The sequence below is a fragment of the Drosophila arizonae genome, chromosome X (assembly GCF_054131065.1).
Source record: "Drosophila arizonae isolate 15081-1271.41 chromosome X, UAZ_ARI_1.0, whole genome shotgun sequence".
NCBI lineage: Eukaryota > Metazoa > Arthropoda > Insecta > Diptera > Drosophilidae > Drosophila > Drosophila arizonae.
The window spans coordinates 32,117,469-32,145,138 of record NC_142927.1 but is presented as its reverse complement, the minus strand read 5'-3'; the positions used below and the strand labels follow the sequence as shown (position 1 = coordinate 32,145,138).

The window sequence follows — 27,670 nt, the reverse complement described above, 5'->3', positions numbered from 1 at the left end:
TTGTGTTGTAATGTACGCACATTACTAACCCATAAGCGATTTTGAAAATGTATAGGGCGTTTTCTTCAGGTTGCGGAATTTCTACATTACAATATTTAAAAAGTATACGCATGGGTAATGGAGAGCCGAAGGAAACTTCGTCACCTCATTACTTTCTGCATTACAAAATTCAATAATTTCATGCACCCGGGAGAAAAAGCGGCCATTCCTTAAAAAAGTAAGGCAGCTTGTAATCGATCTTTTCATGCACACAGGCGACAAGTAATCCATGAGTAATGGACAAAATAATGGGCATTTCCGCCACTGCACTATGGGCAAAAATACCGATAGTGCGGCATAAACCTAATTTTTTTTTATCTCGAATCCGCAATTTTTTTTTTTATCTCATTAAGGATATTCCAATAGACATAAAAACAATTTTTATAAAATTTTGGGGACTTCCCCTAATGTTTTAAGCTTCGTCAAAGTCAGCTGATTCAGGGTTGCATGGTGAATGGCAAAAAGTGCGCCAAATTATTCTCAGCTGTCGACGTAAAAAAACTATTGCAATTAAAATTTACAAACCAATTTAACTATGGAAAATCTTCTTAAAGGTATGCTTAACAGAATGTATTAAAAGATTTTGTGCTACTTGTGATTTATTGTGTAATCGTCCAATGTGTTGCTAGTTGTATTTTCAGCCGTAACCTTAAAAATATTTGTGTGTTTCGTGGAAGATAACTTATAATGTTAGAGTTTGTTGTTCAATGTTTAAGTAGCAAGGTATTCAGTAAACATTCCTTAATCAAATGCTATAAAGGGTTTTCGCTCCTTTTTGCTCCATTTGGCGAAATATCGTATGTTGCAGATACATACGAGATTAGCAATTCCATGTTGCTAGAAGTTTGGAGCAGCAACAATAGGCAAGAAAGCGCTGTCAGAAACTACATTTTGGAAAATTTAAACAGCGAATATATATCTGAAGTGCAACTTGACATTATTAAAGAGAAAGTCCATAATTTGACGTCGTATATGAAATATAATTTGAAAAAATGTAATCGAAATATGAATCGATTTAAACAAAAACATTCTCTTTGGCTAGCTTCTAGTGCTAAGTTTAAAATACACCGTCATGACAACAATAATAATATGGGAGGTCGGAAGAGCTTAAACTATAATGAAGCGGGATCCCGATTAAGGAGGAAATTAGCTTCTGAGCTTGCCGAAGAGAGCAAAAACGCAACACCCCTTTTGGTACATGCTGCTTTGATTTAATCAAAAAAATCAAAAGAAACCGAAAAAACTTATCTGTTACAAAAAGCTATGAGCAATGAGAATGTGTGGGAAGCAGAAAATAAGCAATCATCCATTGCAGTAGTACCTATAACTGCTGAGGCGGCATTAGCATTTTTAATGGAAAATGGGTTGTCCAAACAACAATATATCAACATAAAAACATTAAATAAAATGCATGGATGTGACATTTATCCTCCCTATTCAGAGCTTAGCGAACTTAAATTGAAATGTAGACCATCATCGCTTAACTTAAAGGAAAGAAAAAATAGCAACAAGAAAAATATGCTCCCACGAGAAGTTATCGCCCTTCTCGAAGAACCCGATGTTTATGCTTCACAATCATTAGATAACAAAGATGATCAATCTGAGAATGAAGAAGAGGAAGAAGAACAGAATGTAATCTCTTCTGAACTGGACGGCATCGAATTGGAAGAAGAAAATGAAGACTATTAGAAACTAATTAACAGGTATTATGTGACAATTAGAAAATGAATCCTACGAATAATATCATATCCTATGTTTTGCTTTCAGATTTGCGAATCGCGAATATATATGTAGTAAATTATTTATTTACTTATTTTTGAATTTATTTATAGTGTTTATTAACATAAAATATATAATATTTATGAAATTGCTTGCAATCGTTTCGATATTCATCGGTAAATTAATCACATGTATGGGGACAAGGGGAGGGCGTGGCTCAAACTTAAAAAAAAAAAACCGAAATTTTGTATTAATATTAGCAACGTATGTGCAAAATTTCAAGGCTCTATCTTTAAAGTTGCAGTTAATGCCTCACTATCGGTATTTTTGCCCATAGTGCACTGGGTAGTGAGAGATAGAGTGAGAGAGAGAGTAGGACAAATAGCGCATAGCCGTGCTTCATATAAGAATAGCACCATTTCGTTTGAGCGCTTGCAGTACACTGATTTTGTCGTGCAATATTTTCACTGCTTGAGCCTCAAGAGACTGAGCCGAGTAAATACGAAATTGTGTAGTCTTCTCAGTGCATTTTTTCGTCGGTGAAAGAATTTGTTCTAGATGGCTAGTCTGTGTTTTCTGGTTAGTGACAGTGTTGCCGAATCAGCTATTTTGTAGCTAGATCTGGCTACTTCTTGAGTCCGATTGCTACACAAATTTTCAAGCAGCTATTAGCTACAAATCTGGCTATTTTCAAATATATATAATAGGTAAGCTTTCTAAAATTTTATTCCAAATTCATTTCTTATCAGTTTTTATACCCTGAACCCATTGAAAATGGGAAATCAGGGTATAATGGTTTTGTGAAAAAGTATGTAACGGGCAGAAGGAATCATCGCAGCTGAAATTTGGCATGCATCATATTTTTTCGATAACTCATCCGATAACTTTTTTACCTAGAATTATCGAAAATTTGATTTTATTATTTATGCTATGAGTATAGCGTTCCACCCAACTACCTTAAAAAGGCAAATTATACAAGCGACAATGGTGAAAATGACGAGTTGGTGGTCATAGATGAGATATTATAATAATTAAATTATTAAAGTTGACTTTTTATGAAAAAAAAAAACGGTACTGTTTTCTTTTTTGCTACTTTTTCAGCTATTTTAGAAGAAAGATGACTGCTTTTAGCTACTTTCAGCCTTCGGTTTTGCTACTTTTGCTGAAAAAGTTTCGGCAACACTGGTTAGTGATTGCACAGATGTAAGCCATTTTCCGGGCAAGAAAATGCTAAATTAACCTTTCAAACCTGCTAGAAAAGGCTAGATCAAATTCAAGAATAGCCAGAAATGTAGTCATTTCAGTTTTTATACCCTGACCCATTGAAAATGGGAAATTAGGGTATACATTCTTGATCAGGGCGACGAGCTAAGTCGATTTAGACCGGTCCGTCTGTCTGTCCGTCCGTCTTTACGTATGTATAAGCGCGTCGATCTACGAAGACATAAGAGCTAGAGACTTGATTTTTATACTCATTCACGAAATTTGGAATACATACTCGTGTTTATCTCCGGTTTATAAAGTTAGTTGAAGAGCTAAAAAGCTGAAATTTGGAATGTAGATCCGCGTCAGCGGATCACGAGATATGGAGGATGTATCTACGCCCATTGGGGCGTGGCAAATCGGATAAAACTATCTCCAAGAGTATTGCAGCTAGGACCCTGAAATTTTGCACGTAAGCTAATGTTATGATTCTATAAAGTCTAATGACAAAATTATATGTTAGGGTACCGTTAGCTCGTTCTAAGAACTGACCAAAAATGAGGTGTCAACGCCCAGTAGGGGCGTGGCAAATCGGAAAAACTGCATTTACAATATTAGACCTAAACTTAGCTACTAAATTGCTGATGGAATGTGAATGAGTTCTTACTTGTTTTTTTTTAATGTCCGTAAGAAAAGTCCATCCACAAGAAAAGTTATTAAGCACTAAGTTCTATTAGTAGGCACACACTGCAGCCAATGCCAATGCCAAGAATTATATTTCTATTCGAAAATTGACAAACGGTTATCGTGCTCAATAAAATCAATTTTCTCTTCGGCAGTGTACGAATTGTTTTTGCCAATAATATTCAAGTACTTTGGAGGCACTTAAAAAAATGGTAGGCTTTGATTTAAAAAAATACCAAATTTCCCGCCAGCAGCTAGATTACAAAATGTCCTGCAATTGGCGGTTAAAAAATGCCAGATCTGGCCGATAAAATGCTAAGTTGGCAGCCGTGTTCCGGGTACATATATTGTGTTGTAATGTACGCACTTTACTAACCCATAAGCGAATTGAAATTCTATAATGCGTTTTCTTCAGGCTACGGAATTTCTGCATTACAATATTAAAACAAGTAAGAAAACTCGACTAGATACTACCCTGAACCAAACTAATAATAAAAATGCACATTTAGTATGGCTAACATTTCAATTTGAATGTATTTAAATAGATAAATGGAATAGAAAACTCATTTAATTAAATATATAAATATTTTGAAACAATTAAAAAAATAACATCAGTTGCGCGCTCGGGGTTCGAACCCGAGACTTCTCGATCGAGCGCCACGCCCCTACTCCCTGACCACCACACTCTTTCAAGCTGCAATGGCAAAACTGAAATAAATTTACTGCTGCAGCGCCATCTAGCAAAACTACATCAAATGAACTGCTGATGTGATTCTAAGAATCTGCTAGAATAACCAAACTAATAAAAACGCACATGAAATAGAAATCTCATTTCATTAAATATGTATATAAATATTTTGAAACTATTGAAAAAATTAACATCATTTCCGCGCTCTGGATTTGAATCCGCGACTTCTCGATCGAGCGTCACGTTGCTTCTCACTACTCCACCCAATTTTCGAAGCCCTGTTGGCAAAACTGAAATAGATTCACTGCTGCAGCGCCATCTAGCAGAACTAAACCAAACTAATGGCTGATGTGATTCTAAGAATGCGCTAGTAGAAGTTTGAATGTATGTGTGAACACGTATACGAAAACTGTTAGAACTGCTGCACGTGCGGTTGTTAATTGGCCAAATATTTTATTATTATTATTATTATTATTATTATTATTATTATTATTATTTATTTATTAGATAATATAAAAAATATAAATCTAAAAATTATTAAACGTGCTAGCTACGAGGGCCATCGACGCAAATATTTTATTATTTTTTAACGTCGCACAGTGGCACTTCTGCCGGCGTTGCGTGGCAAAAATCAAAAAAGTAACTTTAAGCGATTTTAAACAAGTACGAAGGCTCCAGTCGAGACTGCTCGACTAGGAGATACTCTGAACCAAGCTGATACTCTAATCATTCTGCACTTCTTCTATGCACACTGCTAACTGCGCAGTGTGGGCAATATTATGAGAATTTATTAGTTGAATAATTTAATCTGTGGATATACAATCATAATGAAACTTTCTGAGTGATCATATGGCTAGAATGTGTGTACATTCCAAAGCACAAGTCTCTGGTGCTTGAAATGCGTTTATTACAAATTATGGGCGAAGGGGGCGTGGTGGAGTATCCAATATCTGCAAATTACAAAATTTTCGTATCGATCAACTGTATATACACAGTTAATCTTAGGCGGGAAAAATAAAAGCAATTTTTCGATTATTATCGATAAAAAAGTTATCGGATGAGTTATCGAAAAAATATGATAAACTTGTACAGCGTATGGTACACACGAGTATGCTTGCCAAATTTCAGCTCTCGAGCTCTTGTAACTTCTGAGATCAACGCACGCATACGGATGGATGGAAGCCATTGAAAATGGGAAATCAGGGTATAATGGTTTTGTGAAAAAGTATGTAACGGGCAGAAGGAGGCGTGGCAGACCCCATAAAGTATATATAATCTTGATCAGCGTGACGCTGAGTCGATTTGGCCCTGTCCGTCTGTCTGTCTGTCCGTCCGTATGAACGCGTCGATCTCAGAAGATATAAGAGCTGAAGGCTTGAAATTTTTTCCTAGGTCCGTGTATATCACGAGCATATCGACCATTATACCCTGATCTCCCATTTTCAATGGATTCAGGGTATAAACAGACAGTGCCGAAGGGGTGTGAACGTTAACCCATAAAGCGGCAAAAGCGTGCAAGAAAATGTAGAATATATTACGCCTATGTAGGATAAACCATTCAAAATTTATTTCTGTATGTGGCTTAATTCAACTTCTTACAATTATTATAACTTGAGTTTTTAAATACAATATTGACAAAACCAAAATATACTGGCCATATAAATATGGTTTTACGCCACACCGCAATAAAATAATGTTTAAAATCTTTACGATTAAAGATCTAAAGCACTCAAATCATAGTCAACAAATAATCGTGTGATGGTTTAATCCACTGAAAAATCGAAGCAAACGAAAATATAACAATTAAATCAGAAAAAAATTTACATTTGATTTCAGTAGACTTGAAACATAGATATTTCGAAAAGCTGAATAATTGAGAGCATAAAAAAGCTTAAGGTTACAATATGGCAAGCTTGAAGCTGGAACGTACTAATCGAAATTTCAGGGAGAGTTATCGTTGATGCGGGTCTCAGTTACGCCAGCTGGTTCTTGACTTACGCCTACAGAACTTACGCTGTTTTGCTTCCGGTAGTATATACTTCATGACCACATCGTTGGCATCATCGAAATCAGAAGATTGCGTTTGATCATCATTTAGATCGATAGTGCTAGACTGGTCGCATTTGCCAGAAATGGGAGCGGTTCGGCCAATTAGTTGAGTTGCTGAAAAGCTGTCATCTCTTGGCTCAATGATAGAGGAAAATGCAGCCATGGAATCCGAGGGCATAGATACCGATACATGCTGACCAATATCAGGTGTCAACAGCGACACCGAATTACTGCCTGCAGCTCCCTCATGGATGCGTGGTGGAGACCCTGTTGGTGTCTTAAAGATCTGTGCCAAGACCATATCCTGCAGGAAGCTGTCCAGCTTGCGCAGCGATAGAGCATTGTGCAGTGTCTCCAGGGGTCGGATAGGTGGTACATCTCCAAATCCTAAACGCGGGGCACATAAACCATATAAACATTTCTCATCTTCGGTTCAATATAATATTAGAAAATTGAGAAGGAGGAATGGGATCAAATATGAAAACGGATTCAAGCTACAGGATTAAGGCATATCAATATGTGAATATTAGTGAAATGTGTATAAATATAGTACGTCTCAGACAAAGAGTAGGCCTATGTCTACATTTCATATGTGTTTGATTTTTATCCTGCCAGAATAGCACATAGTTCCTGAATAAATCTCTGAATGCTAAAGCTCACATTTAACGCCTTTACCAAAATTTGCATTTTACTTTATAAGATGTATAGCTTTAAATTTTCTTTTTGCATTCCAATAGATTGAATGTAATAAAGTATAAGTATACATAAAAAAAAAGAAAAAAAATTTCAAAACTAAAATAAATTTTTCAATTGTATATTGTTCTGCATAGCACGATAAATATATTCAAACTTTGTTTTTTGTGTGTGTGGGGATAGGATTGAACGAAAATTGATTAATGATGTGTCTGTGGATGGTTCTGTGTGGCCATGCTTGAGGATTAAATATTTGTGTTTAGGTGTGCGTATACGTGCGTATATATGTATGTATGTGAAATGGGAAGTGTGTGAGTTTAGATGTACCTCAGTATTTATATATGTGAATATGTGAGTATGTGTGTATGTATGCATGTGCATGTGTACTTACCGGATGATGATACCGGTATCATATCACGCAGATTTGGCGCCGAAGAGCTGCCGCTTATAACTGCCGTACTGAAAAGGCTATTCGCGCTGGTTGTCATCTTTTTGCTAAAACCACCGAAGCCCAACATTTTCATATATGACATCTGGCCGGCAATACTGTGTCTTTGGCGACGCGATGATGTGGACGAATTGGCCGATGATACCGACGCCGATACCGAGACCGAAACGTTGCTATCTGTGACGATGGTATTGGTACAAGACGGGGACGTTGTGGTGATGTTGTTGTTGTTCATTGTGGTTGTGTACGTCAGGATTGTGTGAGAGTTTGTGGTGGTGTTGGTGTGTAGTAGTTTTGATGCGTCAATTGAGAGGGAATCGATTGGTTTCAATTGATTAGTAATGGATTGATTAGAACACATTGTCTGTATTGTATTGTTGAGCAAAGTAGTTGTTGTTATGGCTTTTGGTGGTGCTGTTGTTGTTTTTGTTGTCAATATTGTTGTTCTTGCTGCTGCTGCAGCTGCAACAATTGCTTGTCTGCTTATTGTCTCAGTGATGACCGTAGTTGCTGCTGTCGAACTAACTGTTGCTGTTATTAACACGGTGGGTATATTATAAATGTGCTGTGGCTCAAAAAGGGCTTGACTGGGCATGGTCGTAGGCGTGACATGCTCTGCAATAGGTGCAAAGCAGTTGATAAAACTATTCCCAGTTGGTGCAGCTGTTGCACCCGTCAAACCAAACCTATCTGACAAGACTGGTACTATGACTGGAGTCGGCGGCAACAATACTGACAGCTGGCCACACGAAAGGCTAGTTACCTTACGCTGGCTCCGTTCTAATTGGCGATGATGCGACTGGTGCATCTCCATGTCCATACAGAGGCGCAGCGTGGAAGCTGTGGGCAAGTTGGTACCATACTTGGCTAGTGGCTCCAGATTAACATCACTCAAGTGGCGCTGTTGAAATACACCACTGAGCAGTACCGCAGGCGCCGAGTTCGATAACTGAGAATTATTCCCAAAACTACCGGCAGTTGCTACAGTTACAGTAACTGATGCTGCAGCCCCTGTAATAGCCAAATTGCTGCTAGTCAAGGGCTCTTCTATAGTCAACTGCATCAGACTTTTGGCATGCGCATCAGTCAATGAATTGAAATTGCTGTTGCAGTTGCAGCTTAAGGGCCGCTCGTTTGTTGCCAGCGGGGATATTTGCGGGAATTGCAGACCTTCAGGTTCAGGATCCTCACCGCTACGCATGCTTAGTAAATTATGTCGTTTGAGCATCCCATTGCAGCAAGCTGAAGTCATATTCATGCACTTTGGTGTGCCCGGCGTCAATGAAAAATCAATATCCGAAAGCGGCAATTCATTAGTCGAAGAATCGATCTTAAAGAAAGACAATCTGTCTGTCACGCGTATTTGTAAGGCAGAACGATTACTGTTGCTGGTACTACTGCCACCACCCCCCGTCACGCCCACGTCTATGCCTGCATTGGTGATCTCATCAAAGGTGGATGCAGGAACTGCTGATTATGATTAGTAGCGGCAAAGAACGGATGGAACCAAAGGAAACAAATAGTTTTGGTATTGTTTGAAGTGCGTTTAAAGAGATGTGTATATGTGTGTGCGTACGTGTATTTAGTCGTAGAATACATATATAAACATAAAACTAATTAGCCGAAATACTTATATCAATGTAGAAGTAGAACGAGAGGAAAACAAGTGCTTTCGGTATGCCGAAAACAAAATGCACCTGCAAGCTTTGGAAGGCTATGTATATATAAATATATACGCATATACATATTCAAATATTTTTCATATATTTGCTCGTCTCTGTCAGTTTATTTTATATTAGTTTAAAATTCTTTACTAATTCACGTGTTGAAGTATTTTTAAAAGGTTTGACAATAAACAAACAAAACGAATAGAAATAGGAACAGCCATAAAGTAGGTAACGTATATCTGCATACGATTTAAAAGAAAATTAACTTTTACGTTTATTTTTAATTCTGTTCTTTTATGTGGAACTATAAGTATTAGCTAAGGATATATGTATATATAAAGCTTTGCAGTTGCCTTGTAAAAAAAAAAAAAATTGGATACAGGTAGAGCGTCGACGCCGCAGACCCACAGTAGGCGTTTCGAAAATATTTCCGGTTAGTTTTGAGTGAGCATCGAGGTACGCAATTAAGCGCATAAATAAGCGCACACCAAACAAACGAATGAAGGAAGAAACAGTCAAAGCAATAAACAAATATAAAACACCAAGAATAGCAGAAGAATGTAAAAAGTCTATAAAACAAACAAAAATGTTGCCAGAGACTGAGAGAGAGAGAGAGAGAGAGAGAGAGAGAGAGAGAGCGAGACAAGCGTAACAGACACAGAGGAAATTCTACAGATATAGCTAAGTAGACAACGAGAGTAAAATGTATATAGATATAGCAAGAGTGGAGTATGTATAGATATATGTATATATATATTTCTTTTTTTTTGTTTTTTTTTTTTTCTTAATTGTTACCGTTCCAATTATAAGTATCATTAGATATTACATTATGGACAATGGTTTGGAGTGTAGGGGTGATGATTAAATTATGGGTGCTATATAGTATATGTAGCTAAGAATGAATATTGCTCAATTTAGCTTAGCTGCATTGCCAAATACACGGGATTCCGCGGCCAGATGCCTATAGATTTTCTGGAGCGCTCTTTTGCATTAGAGTCAAGTGACAGAAGAAGAGTATATAGAAGGCAGAGTGCAAGAGAGGGGAGGACCAGGTGGAGGTGGAGGTGGAGCGAGAGAGGAAAAGACAGATAGATAGAGACAGAGAGAGAGATCTCGAGTAATATCAGGAGTAACCGACCGAGTGGTTGATACTATATATATATATATATATATATATATATATATATATATATATATATATATATATATATATATATATATGTATATATTCAAAAATGTTGGGTTCAGTTTTCTTATATCTGGTAATTTCACTTTGTGATGCTTAAAAAATGTAGTTAACAATTTTTTAAATCATTTCAGTGCATTTTGGTGATTCATTAATTGCAATACAAATTTATTAATGAAAAACTATGCCATTAAATACAACATACAAGAAGAAGTAAGAATGTTTCAGTCGGGCACTACCTACCGACTTACTTACTCGTTCTTGGGATTGTAAATTGTGCGAAGTTAGTTTTAATTTGTTACCTAATATAATGTTAGGATACCATCAAAACAAATTCTGAAAGCATAAGGTAAACTTGGAAAGCTCCAATTGTATATATAAATTGCATACGACATAGTGTTGGTCGACATGCAAAACATTGTTTGTCAAGCGAAGGCTATTTTTCCAAGAAAACATGTTCGTTATGAGAAATATTCCTAATCCTAGGCGTTCGGTGACCGAGCACATAATGTATATATTAGCTAAATACTTTCGGAGTTGTTCAAGCTTAGCTTATATTTTCAGAATTTATTTTTAAACATATGCTTTTCTTCCTCTTTTTTAATACAATCAATAGAAATTAATTTAAATCGTAGTAGTTATTTTACGACGAACAGATGTTTATACAAGACGCACCCCAAAACGCGGAGGTCTTGCCTTACGCTGCCAGGCTTAAATATCATGGAGAATGATTGAAAGTTAGTATTAAAAGAGTTAGCCTCCGTAAAACAAAAATATTATCAGGGTTGTCGAAAATATATCGAAATATCAATATATCCATATTTTGTTATTAAAAAATTATATTAGTATCGGGATATATTTTTTGGTCAAGTATAGAATTTTTTTAATTTTATTTATATATTTGAGTTGGTCACTCCTGTGATAAGTGAATGAAGAGCGCAAAAGTAAAACAAGTAAGAAAACTCTAGTCGAATGTGACTAGATACTACCACTAACTCTGGTTAGTGCCTGAACCAAACTACCCAAGGCTGGCAAACCACCAGTCGAGCCATCTTCATACAGACCGATCTGCCTAGGAAAGGTGTTTGAGAAATTGATCTGCTCTAGACTGGAGACTGCTATTGCTAGCGCCGGAGGTCTATCACCGAATCAATTTGGATTCCGGAAGGCCCGGTCAACAACAGATGCTCTAGAAAAAGTTGTTGGCCTGGCAACTTCCGCCATTCAAGGCACCAGATGGAGGCACGGGACGAAGCAATACTGCATCATGGCGACCCTGGACGTTAAGAACGCCTTCAACACAGCTAGTTGGAATATGATACTGAATGCGCTGTCACAATGTAATACCCCTACATATCTAAAAGAGATAATAAAGAGCTACTTCAGAGGAAGAACACTGGTATACAACACCAGTGAGGGTCCCAAAACTCATACAGTGTCAGCTGGAGTACCCCAAGGCTCAGTGCTGGGGCCTCTCCATGGAATATCATGTACGACGGCGTACAGCGCTTGGAAGTAGGTGCGCACGCCATTGGCTTTGCTGATGATATGGCTGTCGTCGCCATAGGCAAGGAGCTTTATGATACAGAGGATATGTGCAGCGAAAGTATCAATCGCATACGAAGCTGGTTGACAGGAGCTGGGCTCGAGCTTGCGGCGCACAAGACGGAAGTCGTCCTAGTAAGCAGTCGCAAAAAAGTGGAGACTGCCAATATAAAGATAGGCAGCGTCAGCATTGCGTCAAAGAGGGCGATTAAGTATCTTGGCGTCATGTTAGACACAAGATTAACTTTCCGTGAGCACTTAGAATATGTGCATAAAAAGGCAGCTGATTCTTGTAGAGCTCTCTCAAGAATTATGCTTAACACGCGGGGACCTAAATAGCAACGACGTCTTCTTCTAATGAGCGTCATTAGGTCTGTCATCCTCTATGCTGCGCCAATATGGTCAAGATCGATGGCAACGCCGAGCTATAGCCGGGACATTTGCGCGATCTACAGGCTGAGCGCAATCAGAGACAGCTGCGCGTTCAGGACTATCTCCGATGATGCGGTGCTTGTCATAGCCGGCATGGTGCCACTGGATTACCTGGAGCGGAATTCGCACGCGCCTGTGCGACACAACGTTATCAGGGCGAACAGCATTGCACGATGGCAAAGAAAGTAAAATAGCTCAGCTAAAGGGCGGTGGACGCACAAGCTCATCCCGGAGCTCGAACCATGGGTTAACCGCAAACACGGCGAGCTTAACTTCTACCTTTCGCAGATCCTCTCGGGCCATGGATGCTTTCGAAGCTATTTGAAGTGCTTTGGTCACGAGGAAACGGACAAGTGCCCTTGGTGCGGGCGAGGGCATGTGGAAGACGCCAACCACATCCTTTTCGTATGTGGACGGTTCCTGGAGGAGAGGCGTCGTCTAGAAGAGCCACTGGGCCGCTCCATCAAAGCGGACAACATAGGCAACGCCATGCTGGAATCGGAGGAAGCTTGGGAACTAACAAGCACCTTCGCAGCCACAGTGATGATGGAGCTCCGCAAAGTCGAGCGAATAAGAAGACGAGCTGTCCCAGGCTAAGGTAGCGCATAGTGCTTGCGAAGCAATGCTTTACGGCCGTCCCGCATGCATAGCGCGCTATCCTAGCCACAACACAACTTGCAACTTGTAAGATAATAAGATTGTCAATAAACGAATATATAAAAATTTAAAAAAACACACACACACACACTCTCGACTAGAGCTTTCTTACTTGTTTTTTTTTTTTTATACTTTCAAAAATAATTTCGATAGATTAAAAGAAAGTTTAAAACAAGTAAGAAAGCTCTAGTCGAGACTGCTCGACTACGAGATCCCCTGAACCCTTGGAGTGCTAGCTATTTCAATAATTTTTCGCGTCTTTCAGCTTACACAAGAAACACACACACATACACAAACACATACACACACAAGCACCCACGCATAAACACGCATGGGCTGCAGTGTGCGCTTACTATGAGAACTTAATTGTTTAATAACTTTTTTTGTGGACGTACGATCATCATGAAACTTTCAGATTATGATTATAACATGGATATGCATGTAATTGCCAAAGCACAAGTCTCTAGTATTTGAAATACGCTTTTTACAAAAGTGAGGGTGAGGGGGTGAATTTAAGGGTGGGGGGTAAATTTTAACAAAAACCGAAATTGTATAAATTGCATGTAAGCATACATTAAAAATTTCGAGACTATAGCAATAAAGGTGTAGAAGATATAATTTTATAACTGGTTTTCGATAAGGTTTTTTATCGATAAAAAAAGATTGGGATGAGTTATCGATTTTTAATGATAAACTTGATATGCGCGCTGTAATTACGGACATTTTAAAAAAAATTTGAAGTCTCTAGCTCTTATATCTTCTGAAATCGACGCGTTCATACATACGGACAGACGGACAGACGGACAGACGGACCCCCTCACCCTCACTTTTGTAAAAAGCGTATTTCAAATACTAGAGACTTGTGCTTTGGCAATTACATGCATATTCATGTTATAATAATAATCTGAAAGTTTCATGAAGATCGTACGTCCACAAAAAAAGTTATTAAACAATTAAGTTCTCATAGTAAGCGCACACTGCAGCCCATGCGTGTTTATGCGTGGGTGCTTGTGTGTGTATGTGTTTGTGTATGTGTGTGTGTTTCTTGTGTAAGCTGAAAGACGCGAAAAATTATTGAAATAGCTAGCACTCCAAGGGTTCAGGGGATCTCGTAGTCGAGCAGTCTCGACTAGAGCTTTCTTACTTGTTTTTTATTTATTTTTATTTATTTTTCTTTTTTTTTTTCTTTTTTTTTTTACGGGAGATTGCGTTAGAAAACTGAGAGCTTTTCAAAATACGCACACAACTGGCATGCAAAGGAGAGCAACAAATAAAAAATATAGTCAACATATTAATTGTATGTTTGATCAATCACTTGAGAGGACGAATAACGTGGACATATTAGTTAATACCCAATTGATTTAGTCAGTGTTTTAACAGAACCAATAGAAAATGAATTTAAATTGAATTTAAAAAATTAAATTTACAAAAATTAATTTAAAAAATAAAAACAATAATAAAAAAGAACTACAAAAGCAGTAACGAATATTGAAATTAAATCAAGTTTCAAATAGAAATGGAAAATATAGCCGGTCGATGAGACCCAGTAGCAACTGAGCAATTTGGCAGTGGCGAAGCAGCACATTTTGATATTATATTGCAACGCACGTACCGCCCACATACATACCCGCCTCCTTGTCACGATTGGCCGACGGCGATCCACGCTGATCAAAGCTGCGTGACCGCGGCTCACAGTCTGGACTCACAGCTCGTATATCGGGACTAATAGGTCGCAATTGCTGCTGATGATGGTGTTGATGTTGGATCTGCAGCTGCTGTTGATGCTGCGAAGCAAGCTCCTCATTTAGTCGCTTGGCCAGATCCATCGCCTCATGACCGCTTACTGTATGATGGGCGCCAATCGGAATGGGCTTCGACTTGCCCTGTTTGGAACGCAATTCCAGTCGATTAAAACCAAAGGAATTTGTTGAGCTGCGTAGCGGGCACTGAAATTGGAGCAAGATAGAAAGAGTTTAGCTATGAGAATCAACTGTTTTGCTTGTGATATTTATGGAGTTTCATACGGTGCGCTTCTTGCCGTGTTGTTCATCTCCAGAAACTGAATCGTTTTCTTCCTCGATGCGTGAAGGATTCGAGTCCTCGTTAGACTGCACGCTCACGCTGCAGGAATTGTCACCATGCGAATGTGGACGAAAACCAGGACCCGGCGGCAAATTCTTTTGCACACAGCAATTGACGCCCGGACTAAAGTGAAGCTCAACATGAAAGCGCTCTTCAGATGTGGGATCTTTGGTCGGATCCTCATACAGCATTATAACTATTTGTGACATATAATTGAGCTCCGATACCATCGATATATAATCCATAGCACGTCGCCATTGCTCGTCCGTAACAACGTTTAACAATCCGCCGTAACGCAATACCGTTAGCAGAGAATGGACATGCGACTCACTTGTGAAATAGAGCCGGGTACGCACATGACGCTGAGGGCTGGCGACACCGTGACTATAATGGGGATTCAAACGATTCATGAACTCATCCTCGATCTCGTCAATATTGCGCTGCAAGTCGCCTTTGATCTTGCGCAGCAACGGCGAGCAAATGCCCTGGCCAATAGCCAATTTCTCTTGGGGAGTCAATCCGTATTCCTGCGGTATGACAATGTCCGCCAGATTCTTAGCATAGATATATAGCTCCTCGGCCTGATCGTATTGCAGTGTATGTTGATTATGCTGCAAATCATACTTGATGCAATCGTAAATATCTGGAATTTTTGAAATATCAAATAGTTTTGATTTGGTACTAAAGTCCTTCTCTATCTTCTCCCAGCGACAGCGCATTAAGTCCCAAGTTTCACCATGATAGAGAATGGCATCCTTTGTCTTCGGATCATCCTTCTTGATGCTGATTATGTGCAGCAATTCTCGTATCAGCAAATGCACATGGTGACAGCAGTCCACAGGGTTCTTAACAAAGTCCATAGCCTGTGTTATGGATTTGCTATTGCATGGATTAATCAGCTCACGATCCTCTTGTGTAAACTCTCGATCGTTTTGCATAAGCTCGTGCAGTCGACCCTTGGCACTACGTTGAACATAAAATTAAAAGCTTGCTTTAAGAAATTAAAGGTACTGATGCCTATATACATATACATATGCAAATATGGATATTTATCGTTTATGTTTATATAGTTAATGCTAATGTCCAATACAGTTCATAACATCGGTATGTCTAGTTAGGTATATCCAAAAGGTAAAAAAAACTCTAGTCGAAACTGCTCAACTAGGAAATACCCTGAGCCCTCCAAGCTGATATTCTAATCATTCTGCCCTTATTTTTTGCACACATGCATACACACGCATCCACACGCACATACACTGCGCGTCATCAGGTCAGCGCCTCCCTTTACACTCAACCTCAATGCTAAACAAATAAGAAAGCTCTAGTCGAGACTACTCGACTAGGAGATACCCTGAACTCTCCAAGCTGATATTCAAATCATTCTGCACTTCTTTTATGCACATATACTACATACACATGCATCTACACGTACGTATAATCACGCGCTCTGCTGACTGCGCAGTTAGCAGCAACAGCACTTGGGCTGCGCTGTAGAGTGGGGAAAATTATGTGAACTTATTTGTGGAATAATTTCTTTTGTAGACATACAATCTTAATGAAACTTTTAGAGCGTAATCATATGGTAATATTGTGGGTACATTCCAAAGCACAGGTCTAGCACTTGAAATGCGTTTTTTTTACAAATTGTGGGCGAAAAGATCGTGGTATCCAAAATCTGCAAATTACAAAATTTTCGTATCGATCAACTGTATACACACAGTAAATCTGAAGTCTGTTGGTCTAAAAGTGTTCAAATTAGGCTGGACAAACAAAATCAATTTTTCGATTATTCTCGTTAAAAAAGTTATCGGATGACAGGCGGACAGGGCTATATCGACTCAGCTCGTCGTCCTGATCAAGAATATATATACTTTATGGCGTCTGCAATGATTGCCTGTTCTGCCTGTTATATACTCTTCACAAAACCATTATACCCTGATTTCCCATGTTCAATGGGTTCAGGGTATAAAAATGTAACAAAAATTTGGTCATCAGATTAGCGCCCCTTGCGATAAATTCAATTTATTTAATTTGATGTCCAAAAATAACACCTGTATATTAAGTTATTATTATTTTTAAGTAATACTAGCTGGCCCGGCAAACGTTGCATTGCCCTATCCATTATTTCTAGCTAAAAAATTGTTGAAAGCTATGTTGTTCAGGTTGGGATACACTCCGATTAATTTATTAAATGTCGGATTATATCCGTCTCCAATAATTTCCGCCCCAAATGAAGTCATTTGGAAACAGGCATTGTATTTTTGAGTGTTCGCTAGAAAATGTCGTGATTCTAGTGTTTCGCCATAAAGCAGGGAACGCAATGGCTCTGGTGGCGGGACCACTAATGGCAATGTCACTTTACCACTAAGGCAGCACAAACCGGGCGTTTCACCAGCAAACTTCAATGCGCCACAATGCTGGCAAACAATGCAATGCAAACTAAACGATTCAAGCTATAGTCAATGGTGCAATCATATCGAAACGCTTCTCGATTCAAATCAATCCTTGAACCATTTCTTATTGCCATTTCACGGGCTGCCTCTCTTTGAGAAGCACGAATTAAGCCCCTTCTTTGCTGGGTACTAACGTGGCGCTCTTCTCGGGCGATTTCTCGCTCTTCGTCAGATAATTGACTCGCGATATTCCGTTGCCTAATTGCATTATGGGTCCGCCGGGAAAGATTAGATCTTCTAGGACGCGGCATTTTTATTAATAGTAATACTGCCCTCGCACAAAACCATATAAAACAATCGAGAAATATAAATATAAATAATTTACACAAATTTATGTTTGAGACAAACAAATACCTGAACTTTCGAGATATTTAGCTTTTGTAGGCACGCGCACAATTATTATTTATAAAGTTGAAAGTCCAAAAATATAAAGCCAAAAATACACTTTTTAATAATTAACTTTTTTTTTTATACCCTGAACCCATTTTCAATGGGAAATCAGGGTATAATGGTTTTGTTGAAATGTATGTAACAGGCAGAAGGAGGCGTGGCAGACCCCACAAAGTATATATATTCTTGATCAGGGCGACGAGCTGAGTTGATTTGGCCCTGTCCGTCTGTCTGTCCGTCTGTCCGTCTGTCCGTCTGTCCGTCCGTCCGTCTGTCCGTATGTATGAACGCGTCGATTTCAGAAGATATAAGAGCTAGAGACTTCAAATTTTTTTTAAAATGTCCGTAATTACAGCGCGCATATCAAGTTTATCATTAAAAATCGATAACTCATCCCAATCTTTTTTTTATCGATAAAAAACCTTATCGAAAACCAGTTATAAAATTATATCTTCTACACCTTTATTGCTATAGTCTCGAAATTTTTAATGTATGCTTACATGCAATTTATACAATTTCGGTTTTTGTTAAAATTTACCCCCCACCCTTAAATTCACCCCCTCACCCTCACTTTTGTAAAAAGCGTATTTCAAATACTAGAGACTTGTGCTTTGGCAATTACATGCATATCCATGTTATAATCATAATCTGAAAGTTTCATGATGATCGTACGTCCACAAAAAAAGTTATTAAACAATTAAGTTCTCATAGTAAGCGCACACTGCAGCCCATGCGTGTTTATGCGTGGGTGCTTGTGTGTGTATGTGTTTGTGTGTGTGTTTCTTCTGTAAGCTGAAAGACGCGAAAAATTATTGAAATAGCTAGCACTCCAAGGGTTCAGGGGATCTCGTAGTGGAGCAGTCTCGACTAGAGCTTTCTTACTTGTTTTAAATTTCGAATTTTGAATTTTTTATTTATTTTTTGAACAGTCAGGTTTTAATCTTTTGATTTTTTTGAATTTTTGCAGATTTTTGATTTGAAATATTTTTCTTTTTGATTTGGAAAAAAATTTTTTTTTGTTGATTTTTTTTTTTTAATCCCTGAACCCATTTTCAATGGGAAATCAGGTATAATGGTTTTGTTAAAAGTATGTAACAGGCAGAAGGAGGCCTGGCAGACCCCACAAAGTATATATATTCTTGATCAGGGCGACGAGCTGAGTTGATTTGGCCCTGTCCGTCTGTCTGTCCGTCCGTCCGTCCGTCCGTCCGTATGTATGAACGCGTCGATTTCAGAAGATATAAGAGCTAGAGACTTCAATTTTTTTTTTTAAATGTCCGTAATTACAGCGCGCATATCAAGTTTATCACTAAAAATCGATAACTCATCCCGATCTTTTTTTCTCGATAAAAAACCTTATCGAAAACCAGTTATAAAATTATATCTTCTACACCTTTATTGCTAGAGTCTCCAAATTTTTAATGTATGCTTATATGCAATTTATACAATTTCGGTTTTTGTTAAAATTTACCCCCACCCTTAAATTCACCCCCTCACCCTCACTTTTGTAAAAGGATATTTCAAATACTAGAGACTTGTGCTTTGGCAATTACATGCATATCCATGTTATAATCATAATCTGAAAGTTTCATGATGATCGTACGTCCACAAAAAAAGTTATTAAACAATTAAGTTCTCATAGTAAGCGCACACTGCAGCCCATGCGTGTTTATGCGTGGGTGCTTGTGTGTGTATGTGTTTGTGTGTGTGTTTCTTCTGTAAGCTGAAAGACGCGAAAAATTATTGAAATAGCTAGCACTCCAAGGGTTCAGGGGATCTCGTAGTGGAGCAGTCTCGACTAGAGCTTTCTTACTTGTTTAAATTTCGAATTTTGAATTTTTTATTTATTTTTTGAACAGTCAGGTTTTAATCTTTTGATTTTTTTGAATTTTTGCAGATTTTTGATTTGAAATATTTTTCTTTTTGATTTGGAAAAAAATTTTTTTTTGTTGATTTTTTTTTTTTAATCCCTGAACCCATTTTCAATGGGAAATCAGGTATAATGGTTTTGTTAAAAGTATGTAACAGGCAGAAGGAGGCCTGGCAGACCCCACAAAGTATATATATTCTTGATCAGGGCGACGAGCTGAGTTGATTTGGCCCTGTCCGTCTGTCTGTCCGTCCGTCCGTCCGTCCGTCCGTATGTATGAACGCGTCGATTTCAGAAGATATAAGAGCTAGAGACTTCAATTTTTTTTTGTAAATGTCCGTAATTACAGCGCGCATATCAAGTTTATCATTAAAAATCGATAACTCATCCCGATCTTTTTTTCTCGATAAAAAACCTTATCGAAAACCAGTTATAAAATTATATCTTCTACACCTTTATTGCTAGAGTCTCCAAATTTTTAATGTATGCTTATATGCAATTTATACAATTTCGGTTTTTGTTAAAATTTACCCCCACCCTTAAATTCACCCCCTCACCCTCACTTTTGTAAAAGGATATTTCAAATACTAGAGACTTGTGCTTTGGCAATTACATGCATATCCATGTTATAATCATAATCTGAAAGTTTCATGAAGATCGTACGTCTACAAAAAAAAGCTATTAAGCAATTAAGTTCTCATAGTAAGCGCTCACTGCCGCCCATGCGTGTTTATGCTTGTGTGTGTATATGTATGTAAATGTTTGTGTATGTGTGTGTATGTGTTTGTGTATGTGTGTGTGTATGTGTGTGTGTGTATGCGTTTGTGTGTGTGTATGCGTGTGTGTGTGTGTATGTGTGTCTGTATGCGTGTGTGTGTATGTATGCCTGTGTGTGCGTACGTGCGTGTGTGTGCGTGTTTCTTGTGTAAGCTGAAAGACGCGAAAAATTATTGAAATATCTATTGCTCCAAGGGTTCAGGGGATCTCGTAGTCGAGCAGTCTCGACTAGAGCTTTCTTACTTGGTTTTTTTTTTTTTTTTTTTTTTTTTTTTTTTTTTGTTGAATAGTCAGGTCTGCTCGAGGCTGTGCCGTAGACTGACTGACTACATTTGTTTATTTACTTCTATACAGGACCGAAACTGTCACTGTTGTCAAGGCTACTGAGTATAAATGGAAATTTGAATCTTTAGGGAAAAACTCGCGTTTTTCAAGTATTCGTCAAATTTTTTCAGTATTTTAAAGATCTACTGACCTACTCGTGGCGGAGACAAATCCAACAAATCAAAAACCATGAAAATTGGTCCAGCACATATCAAGTTATAAGTGTTGGAGCACTTTTACACAACTCTCTTTTATATATATAGATTAGTAGTGCGTAGTGCCGCCTTTGTTTGAAATTACTTCAACCATTCGATTAGGAAGGATATTGCTGACAAAGCGTGTTTAATACCTTCGAATAACTCTGTCTCTATACTATACTGCTTTCTGGACTCATATACTTTCCTGACCAACTATCAACAACTTTTTGACCCTCAATCCAGGACTTCACGGATTGGTCGGTCTGAATATGAGCATTATCATGCTGGAAAATCTAATGTCGGTTTTCAGACAGGTTTTAGAAATGCGGGACAGCAGTTTTAAACGCGGTGTTATAGTCCTATGCGTTCATGCGCGATGTCAAAAATTAAAGCTTGCAAATGCCGTAGTAAAATATTACTACCTACACCAAAGCCGCACCCAATGGGAAACCGCAAAATGGGAAATCAGGGTATAATGGTTTTTTTTGAAATGTATGTAACAGGCAGAAGGAGGCGTAGCAGACCCCACAAAGTATATATATTCTTGATCAGGGTGACGAGCTGAGTCGATTTGGCCCTGTCCGTCTGTCAGTCCATCTGCCCGTATGTTTGAACGCGTCGATTTCAGAAGATATAAGAGCTAGAGACTTGATTTTTTTTTAATGACCGTATATACAGCGCGGATGTCGAGTTTGTCTTTAAAATTCGACAAATCATCCCGTTATGTTTTTATCCAATAAAAACATTCAGTTCAACTCAGATACCAGTATATCTAATTGTGAATGATTATGCCCTGAACCCATTTTCAATGGGAAATCAGGGTACAATGGTTTTGTTAAATGTATATAACAGGCTAAAGGAGGCGTGGCAGACCCCATAAAGTATATATATTCTTGATCAGGACGACGAGCTGAGTCGATTTAGTCTGTTCGTCTGTCCGTCGGACCATCTGTCCGTCTGTCCGTATGTTTGAAAGCGTCGATCTCAGAAGATATAGGAGCTAGAGACTTCAAATTTTTTTTCTAGGTCCGTGTATAGCACGCGCATATCGAGTTTTGCTTTAAATATCGATACATTGACCAGTTATTTTGTTATCGATTAAAAATATTATCGAAAACCAGTAATAAATTTATATCTTCTACATCTTTAAAGCTAGAGTCTCCAAATTTGTTATGTATACTTATATGCAATACGATTTCGGTTTTTGTCAAAATTCAAATACATGTATATCCATGTTAAAATCATAATCGAAAAAGCTTCATGAAGAAAGTACATCCACAAGTAAAGCTATTGAACAATTAGGTTCCTATAGTAAGCCACCACTGCAGCCAATGCGTGTTTATGTGTGCGTGTGTGTGTGTGTGTGTGGGTGTATGATGTGTGTGTGTATGATGTGTGTGTATATGTGTGTGTATGCTTGTGTGTGTGCGTGTGCGTGTGTGTGTCTTGTATAAGCAGAGAGACACGAAAAATTATTGAAACAGCTATTGCTCGAAGGGTTCAGGGGATCTCGTAGTCGGGCAGTCTCAACTACAGCTTTCTTACTTGTTCTTAATTTATTTAAATTTGTCAAATATTCAATAGATCATTTGCTGAAAAATTCATTAAATTCCTTTAAGTCAATCATAAAATGTTTGGGCAATTAACAAACGCACGTGCAGCAGCTACAACAGTCTTCGTATACTTGTGCACACATACATTCAAACTTCTTCTAGAGATCCCTAGAATCTGTTAGATGGTGCTGAATAAGTGAACCTATTTCAGTTTTGCCAACGGACCTTCGAAAAGTGAGGTGGCGTCGTGAGTAGCGGCGTGACGCTAGATCGAGAAGTCGTGGGTTCAAACCCAGAGCGCCACAACTGATGTTAATTTTTTTCCATAGTTTCAAAATATTTATATATTTAATTAAATGAGATTTATATTTCATTTATATCTTTAAATACGTAGAAATTGAAATTTTAGCCATACTAAATGTGCATTTTTATTAGTTTAGTTCAGGGTAGTATCTTGTCGAGCACTCTCGACTAGAGTTTTCTTACTTGTTATACCCTGAACTAGGCATGCAAAACAATCGATGGTACTATCGATACTATCGGTGGTTTTCAAAGACGGCGATACCTCGATTGAATTTTGCGACTTGAGTAATTAAATGACTTTTTTAATTATTCTTTGGACCGTTGAAAAGGTCGTCTTAACACCAATTTTATCCCTAATCTTGGTGGTCGATTCGTGGGAATTCTAAGCTTCCCGAACTAATGCTCTTATATTTGCTTGTAAAATCACTTGATTTGCCGCCTATATCGTTTTTTCCATAGTTTTCCTTATTTTCAAGAAAATTGCCAATTGGTTTTCTGTTTTTTTCTGTCTTTTTAACAATTTTATGTTAGCATAGTCCAGATTCAAAGTATGCCTCAATCTTTGATTTTTCAACCAAAAATAAACCTGTTCTTTACCCATACTATAAATATATTAAATACTTTGAGCTTCACAAGAAATTTGGTGAGTGTAATTGCCAAAATAAGCAAGATAATTACAATTGCATTTGGAGGCGCTAATCTGATGACGCAAAATAAGTGCACGCATTCTTTGCGAAAATCAAGAAGAATAGAAAATATTTTTTTTCTCTCGCTCTTTTTATACCCTGAACCCATTGAAAATGGGAAATCAGAGTATAATGGTTTTGTTAAATGTATGTAACAGGATGAAGAAGGTGTGGCAGACTCCATAGAGTATATATATTCTTGATCAAATTTTTTTATATTTTATAATTTTGTTTCTTTTATATTTTAAGACACCCAAGTTAGGTAAAAAAGTATTTAACATTGACACAAAGTTATACTTTTCTGTGTGAGTACTGTTAAAGTCAGCTGATTATGTAAAACATGTTTCCAGACAATTGAAACAATTACTATGGAAAACGATTGTCCTGGTATGTAAAACTATAGTTCAGCCTTAGTTGTGGTATTGTTCTGTGTTGCTGTCCAATTGTACCTTGTTCTATATATGTGTATTTTTCGATTGAGCTTAACAAGTGTATTTGTGTTTCGTGGATCAGTACTTTTGCATGGCAAAGCGTTGCAAAAAGTTTAATGTGAGATGGTATTAACAAAAGTGTGCAGATTAATAAGAAACTAACTAGTTTTGTCCGAATCCACACGCTTTCAAAAAAATCAACATTTTGTAGTACAACATGTGTTTAAGCGGGCGGAGCTGGTTGACGTTTGGAACCACAATCGTTCACGTGACGCAGTGAAACATCACATATTGCAAAAAATAGACCAAAACCTTATTTAAAAAATCAAAGGAAAAAGATTTAGCTGATGTTTTGAAAGCGGCTGGGAGCTCTAAGAATCTAAATGGGATAAAAAGTTAACTTTTTAAGAGACGAGCCAAAGCAAATGTCAGCTGACAGTGCCTTTTTATTGGAAAATGGATTCACAAAAACTCAGTATATAAATATACAACGAAATGCAAAAATGCAGGGTTGTGATATATATCCAACATATCCGGCGGTACTTAATTCGAAATTAAAACTCCGGGCAAAAGGAATTCAATATTATGAAAATAAAGCGTATGTTTCATTGCATAATCTTTTGGACCATACATCTTCTCGCATTCTGGAAATGCAACATGAAGTCCTGGAAACACCTCCTAACTTGGTACATTGCACACTAATTTTCAGCTATGGATTTGATGGTTCGTCTGTCCAGAGTGTATACAAACAGCGTTTTCAAAACCACGATAGTGAATCGATTGACAGTTCACTGTTTATTACCACAATTGTCCCATTAAAAATAATAAATGACACGCAGCAAATAATTTAGCTTAATAGGGCTCCGCAATCGGTTAAATTTTGTCGACCCTTAACAGAAAAAGACAATTTAGATGCTCAGATTCTCAACATGCTAGTATTTTTGTATAAATTTAAAGAAAAATGTATGTACAAATGTATATACATATGTATGTGCAGTATACTGGACACATGACACTGATAGATGGAAAAGTTCTAAATCTGTTGTCAGGAACGTGTCAATCTTGCCCAATCTGTGGAGCGACGCCAAAACAATTGCTGGACATCAAAGATATGAAGTTTTCATACCCTTAAATTTGGAATCAGTCCATTACACACTTGGATCCGCTTTTTCGAATTTGCTCTAAAAATCTCATATAGAATTGAGTTAAAAAAGTGGCATGTCAGTGGGAATTCCAATGATGGCAACACAGAGAGAAGAGCATTTTCCAATCCTGATTTACTGTCATCAATTCTTGATTTTGACTGTGACATTTTAAAAAACTTTTAGACTATATTAATAACGATTAATTGCGAGTACGATATAGACTCAGAAAAGTTTAAAGCTTTCTGTGCTAAAGTTTTTGTGGTTTATCTGAAAAAGTATCCTTGGTACCCCATGTTGCCCACTGTTCACAAAGTTTTAGTACATGCCCATGTATAAATAATAATAGACAAGTGCATAGTTCCCGTAGGCTGCCTTGGGGAACATGCATCGGAATCCCGAAATAAAATATACAAGCGCGACAGAAAAGCCCACTCAAGAAAATGTAGTCGACTAGATAACATCACGTCGACGTCTTCAACAGATCATAGATAGTTCTGATCCATTTTTATCTAGTATCTACTTAAAGCAACGACCAAACTCAATAAAAAGAAAGACGAGGTCAAAAGAAGTAATATTATTGTTAATAGCACGACATTTTGAAATGCAGTCCAGCAATACTGATCCAGGAGAAGATGAAAAAGAAGATGAAGATTATGAAGAACAGGATGGACTTGAAGTTATTGCTTCAGAAGATGAATATTTTGAACTTCAAGAGAACTGAGTATCTTTTATAAGACTTATGTAAAAAACTTGTTTGTTTTAGTTTTTTTTAATGTTTCTTAATTTTTAGATCACCAGCCAAGGGAGATAAATGCCTAAATGAATTAATTTCAGTAAAAGGTTTTTTTATACTCATTCACGAAAGTGAAATTTGGGACAAATACTCGCGTATATCTCTGATTTATAAAGTGTTAAAATGTTCTCTATGTGTCCACTAGGGGCGTGGCAAATCGGAAAATGCATTTTCCGATATGCCATAAATCATATTAGTTGAGGAACTAGAATGCTGAAATTTGGTATGTAGGTCCGCGTCGACCACCAAAAATCACGAGCTATGGCGGATATAAAAACTCTAGTCGAGAGTGCTCGACTACGAGATCCCCTGAACCCTTGGAGCAATAGATATTTCAATAATTTTTCGCGTCTTTCAGCTTACACAAGAAACACGCACACACACACGCGCACGTACGCACACACAGGCATACATACACACACACGCATACAGACACAAACGCATACACACACTCACATACACACACACATACACAAACACAGACATACACATGCACAAACACATACACAAACACATACACACACAAGCACCCACGCATAAACACGCATGGGCTGTAGTGTGCGCTTACTATGAGAACTTAATTGTTTAATAACTTTTTTTATGGACGTACGATCTTCATGGAACTTAGATTTAGATTATGATTATAACATATCCATGCATGTAATTGCCAAAGCACAAGTCTCTAGTATTTGAAATACGCTTTTTACAGAAGTGAGGGTGAGGGGGTGAATTTAGAGGTGGGGGGTAAATTTTAACAAAAACCGAAATTGTATAAATTGCATATAAGCATACATCTCTATGTGTCCACTAGGGGCGTGGCAAATCGGAAAATGCATTTTCCGATATGCCATAAATCATATTAGTTGAGGAACTAGAATGCTGAAATTTGGTATGTAGGTCCGCGTCGACCACCAAAAATCACGAGCTATGGCGGATATATCTCCGCCCATTGGGGCGTGGCAAACCGGATAAAACTGTATCTACAAGAGTTTTACAGCTAGGACCCTGAAACGTCAGCTACAGTTATGATTCTATAAAGTCTGAAGGCAAAAATTTATGTCTACGCCCATTAGAGGCATGACAAATCGGTCCTGAATATATAGTGATTTTTGGAATTCGGCAATATTTTGGACACTTTTGATGCCAGAGAACTCAAATTTCGTATATATACTCAGGCTGATCACCCAAGACTAAAAAGCTTTGTCGGATATATGTCCGCCCACAGGGGGCGTGGCAAACCACAAAAGTTTATATCTCCTGAAGTATAATAGCTAACAGCTTCAAATTTAGATAGTTAAGTTACCAGTAACCTCCTCTACCGATGACCCAAAAATAATTTTTAACGCCTGACTGCAACGTTCTTACTTGCTTTTAATTCTTATTTATGAATTTTCATAAAATTATGATTTTTTTCAATTTTAATTTCAATTTTTTAATGCCACTTGTATGACAGCCATTTGAAAAAGTGCTCCAAATTTCATAAGACTAAGTAGAACATCAAAGAAACATAAAAAAAATTAATACATACATACACACACACGCATACAGACACAAACGCAGAAGTTTTCATACCCTTAAATTTGGAATCAGTCCATTACACACTTGGATCCGCTTTTTCGAATTTGCTCTAAAAATCTCATATAGAATTGAGTTAAA

General features: G+C 37.7%; 1 protein-coding gene and 1 long non-coding RNA gene across 9 annotated transcripts in view; one reads left to right on the top strand and one right to left on the bottom strand.

The window, feature by feature from the left end:
* The window catches only part of l(1)G0196 (inositol hexakisphosphate and diphosphoinositol-pentakisphosphate kinase), a 67,639-nt gene that overhangs the window by 12,308 nt on the left and 27,661 nt on the right, over positions 1–27,670 (bottom strand). For 6 of the 8 annotated variants that reach the window (XM_089474053.1, XM_089474054.1, XM_089474055.1 and 3 more), the window contains 4 exons: positions 15,035–16,055; positions 14,638–14,956; positions 7,467–8,990; positions 6,347–6,769 (listed from right to left, as the gene is read on the bottom strand). In XM_089474053.1, the coding sequence (XP_089330179.1) occupies positions 6,347–6,769; positions 7,467–8,990; positions 14,638–14,956; positions 15,035–16,055 (3,287 nt within the window). The remainder of the gene's footprint in view (positions 1–6,346; positions 6,770–7,466; positions 8,991–14,637; positions 14,957–15,034; positions 16,056–27,670) is intronic. The other 2 variants (XM_089474057.1, XM_089474056.1) reach the window with 1 other exon arrangement.
* Positions 351–5,392, top strand: LOC149268179 (uncharacterized). The gene is made up of 3 exons (XR_016271019.1): positions 351–593; positions 669–1,742; positions 1,807–5,392. It is a non-coding gene; the product is annotated as an uncharacterized LOC149268179 (long non-coding RNA).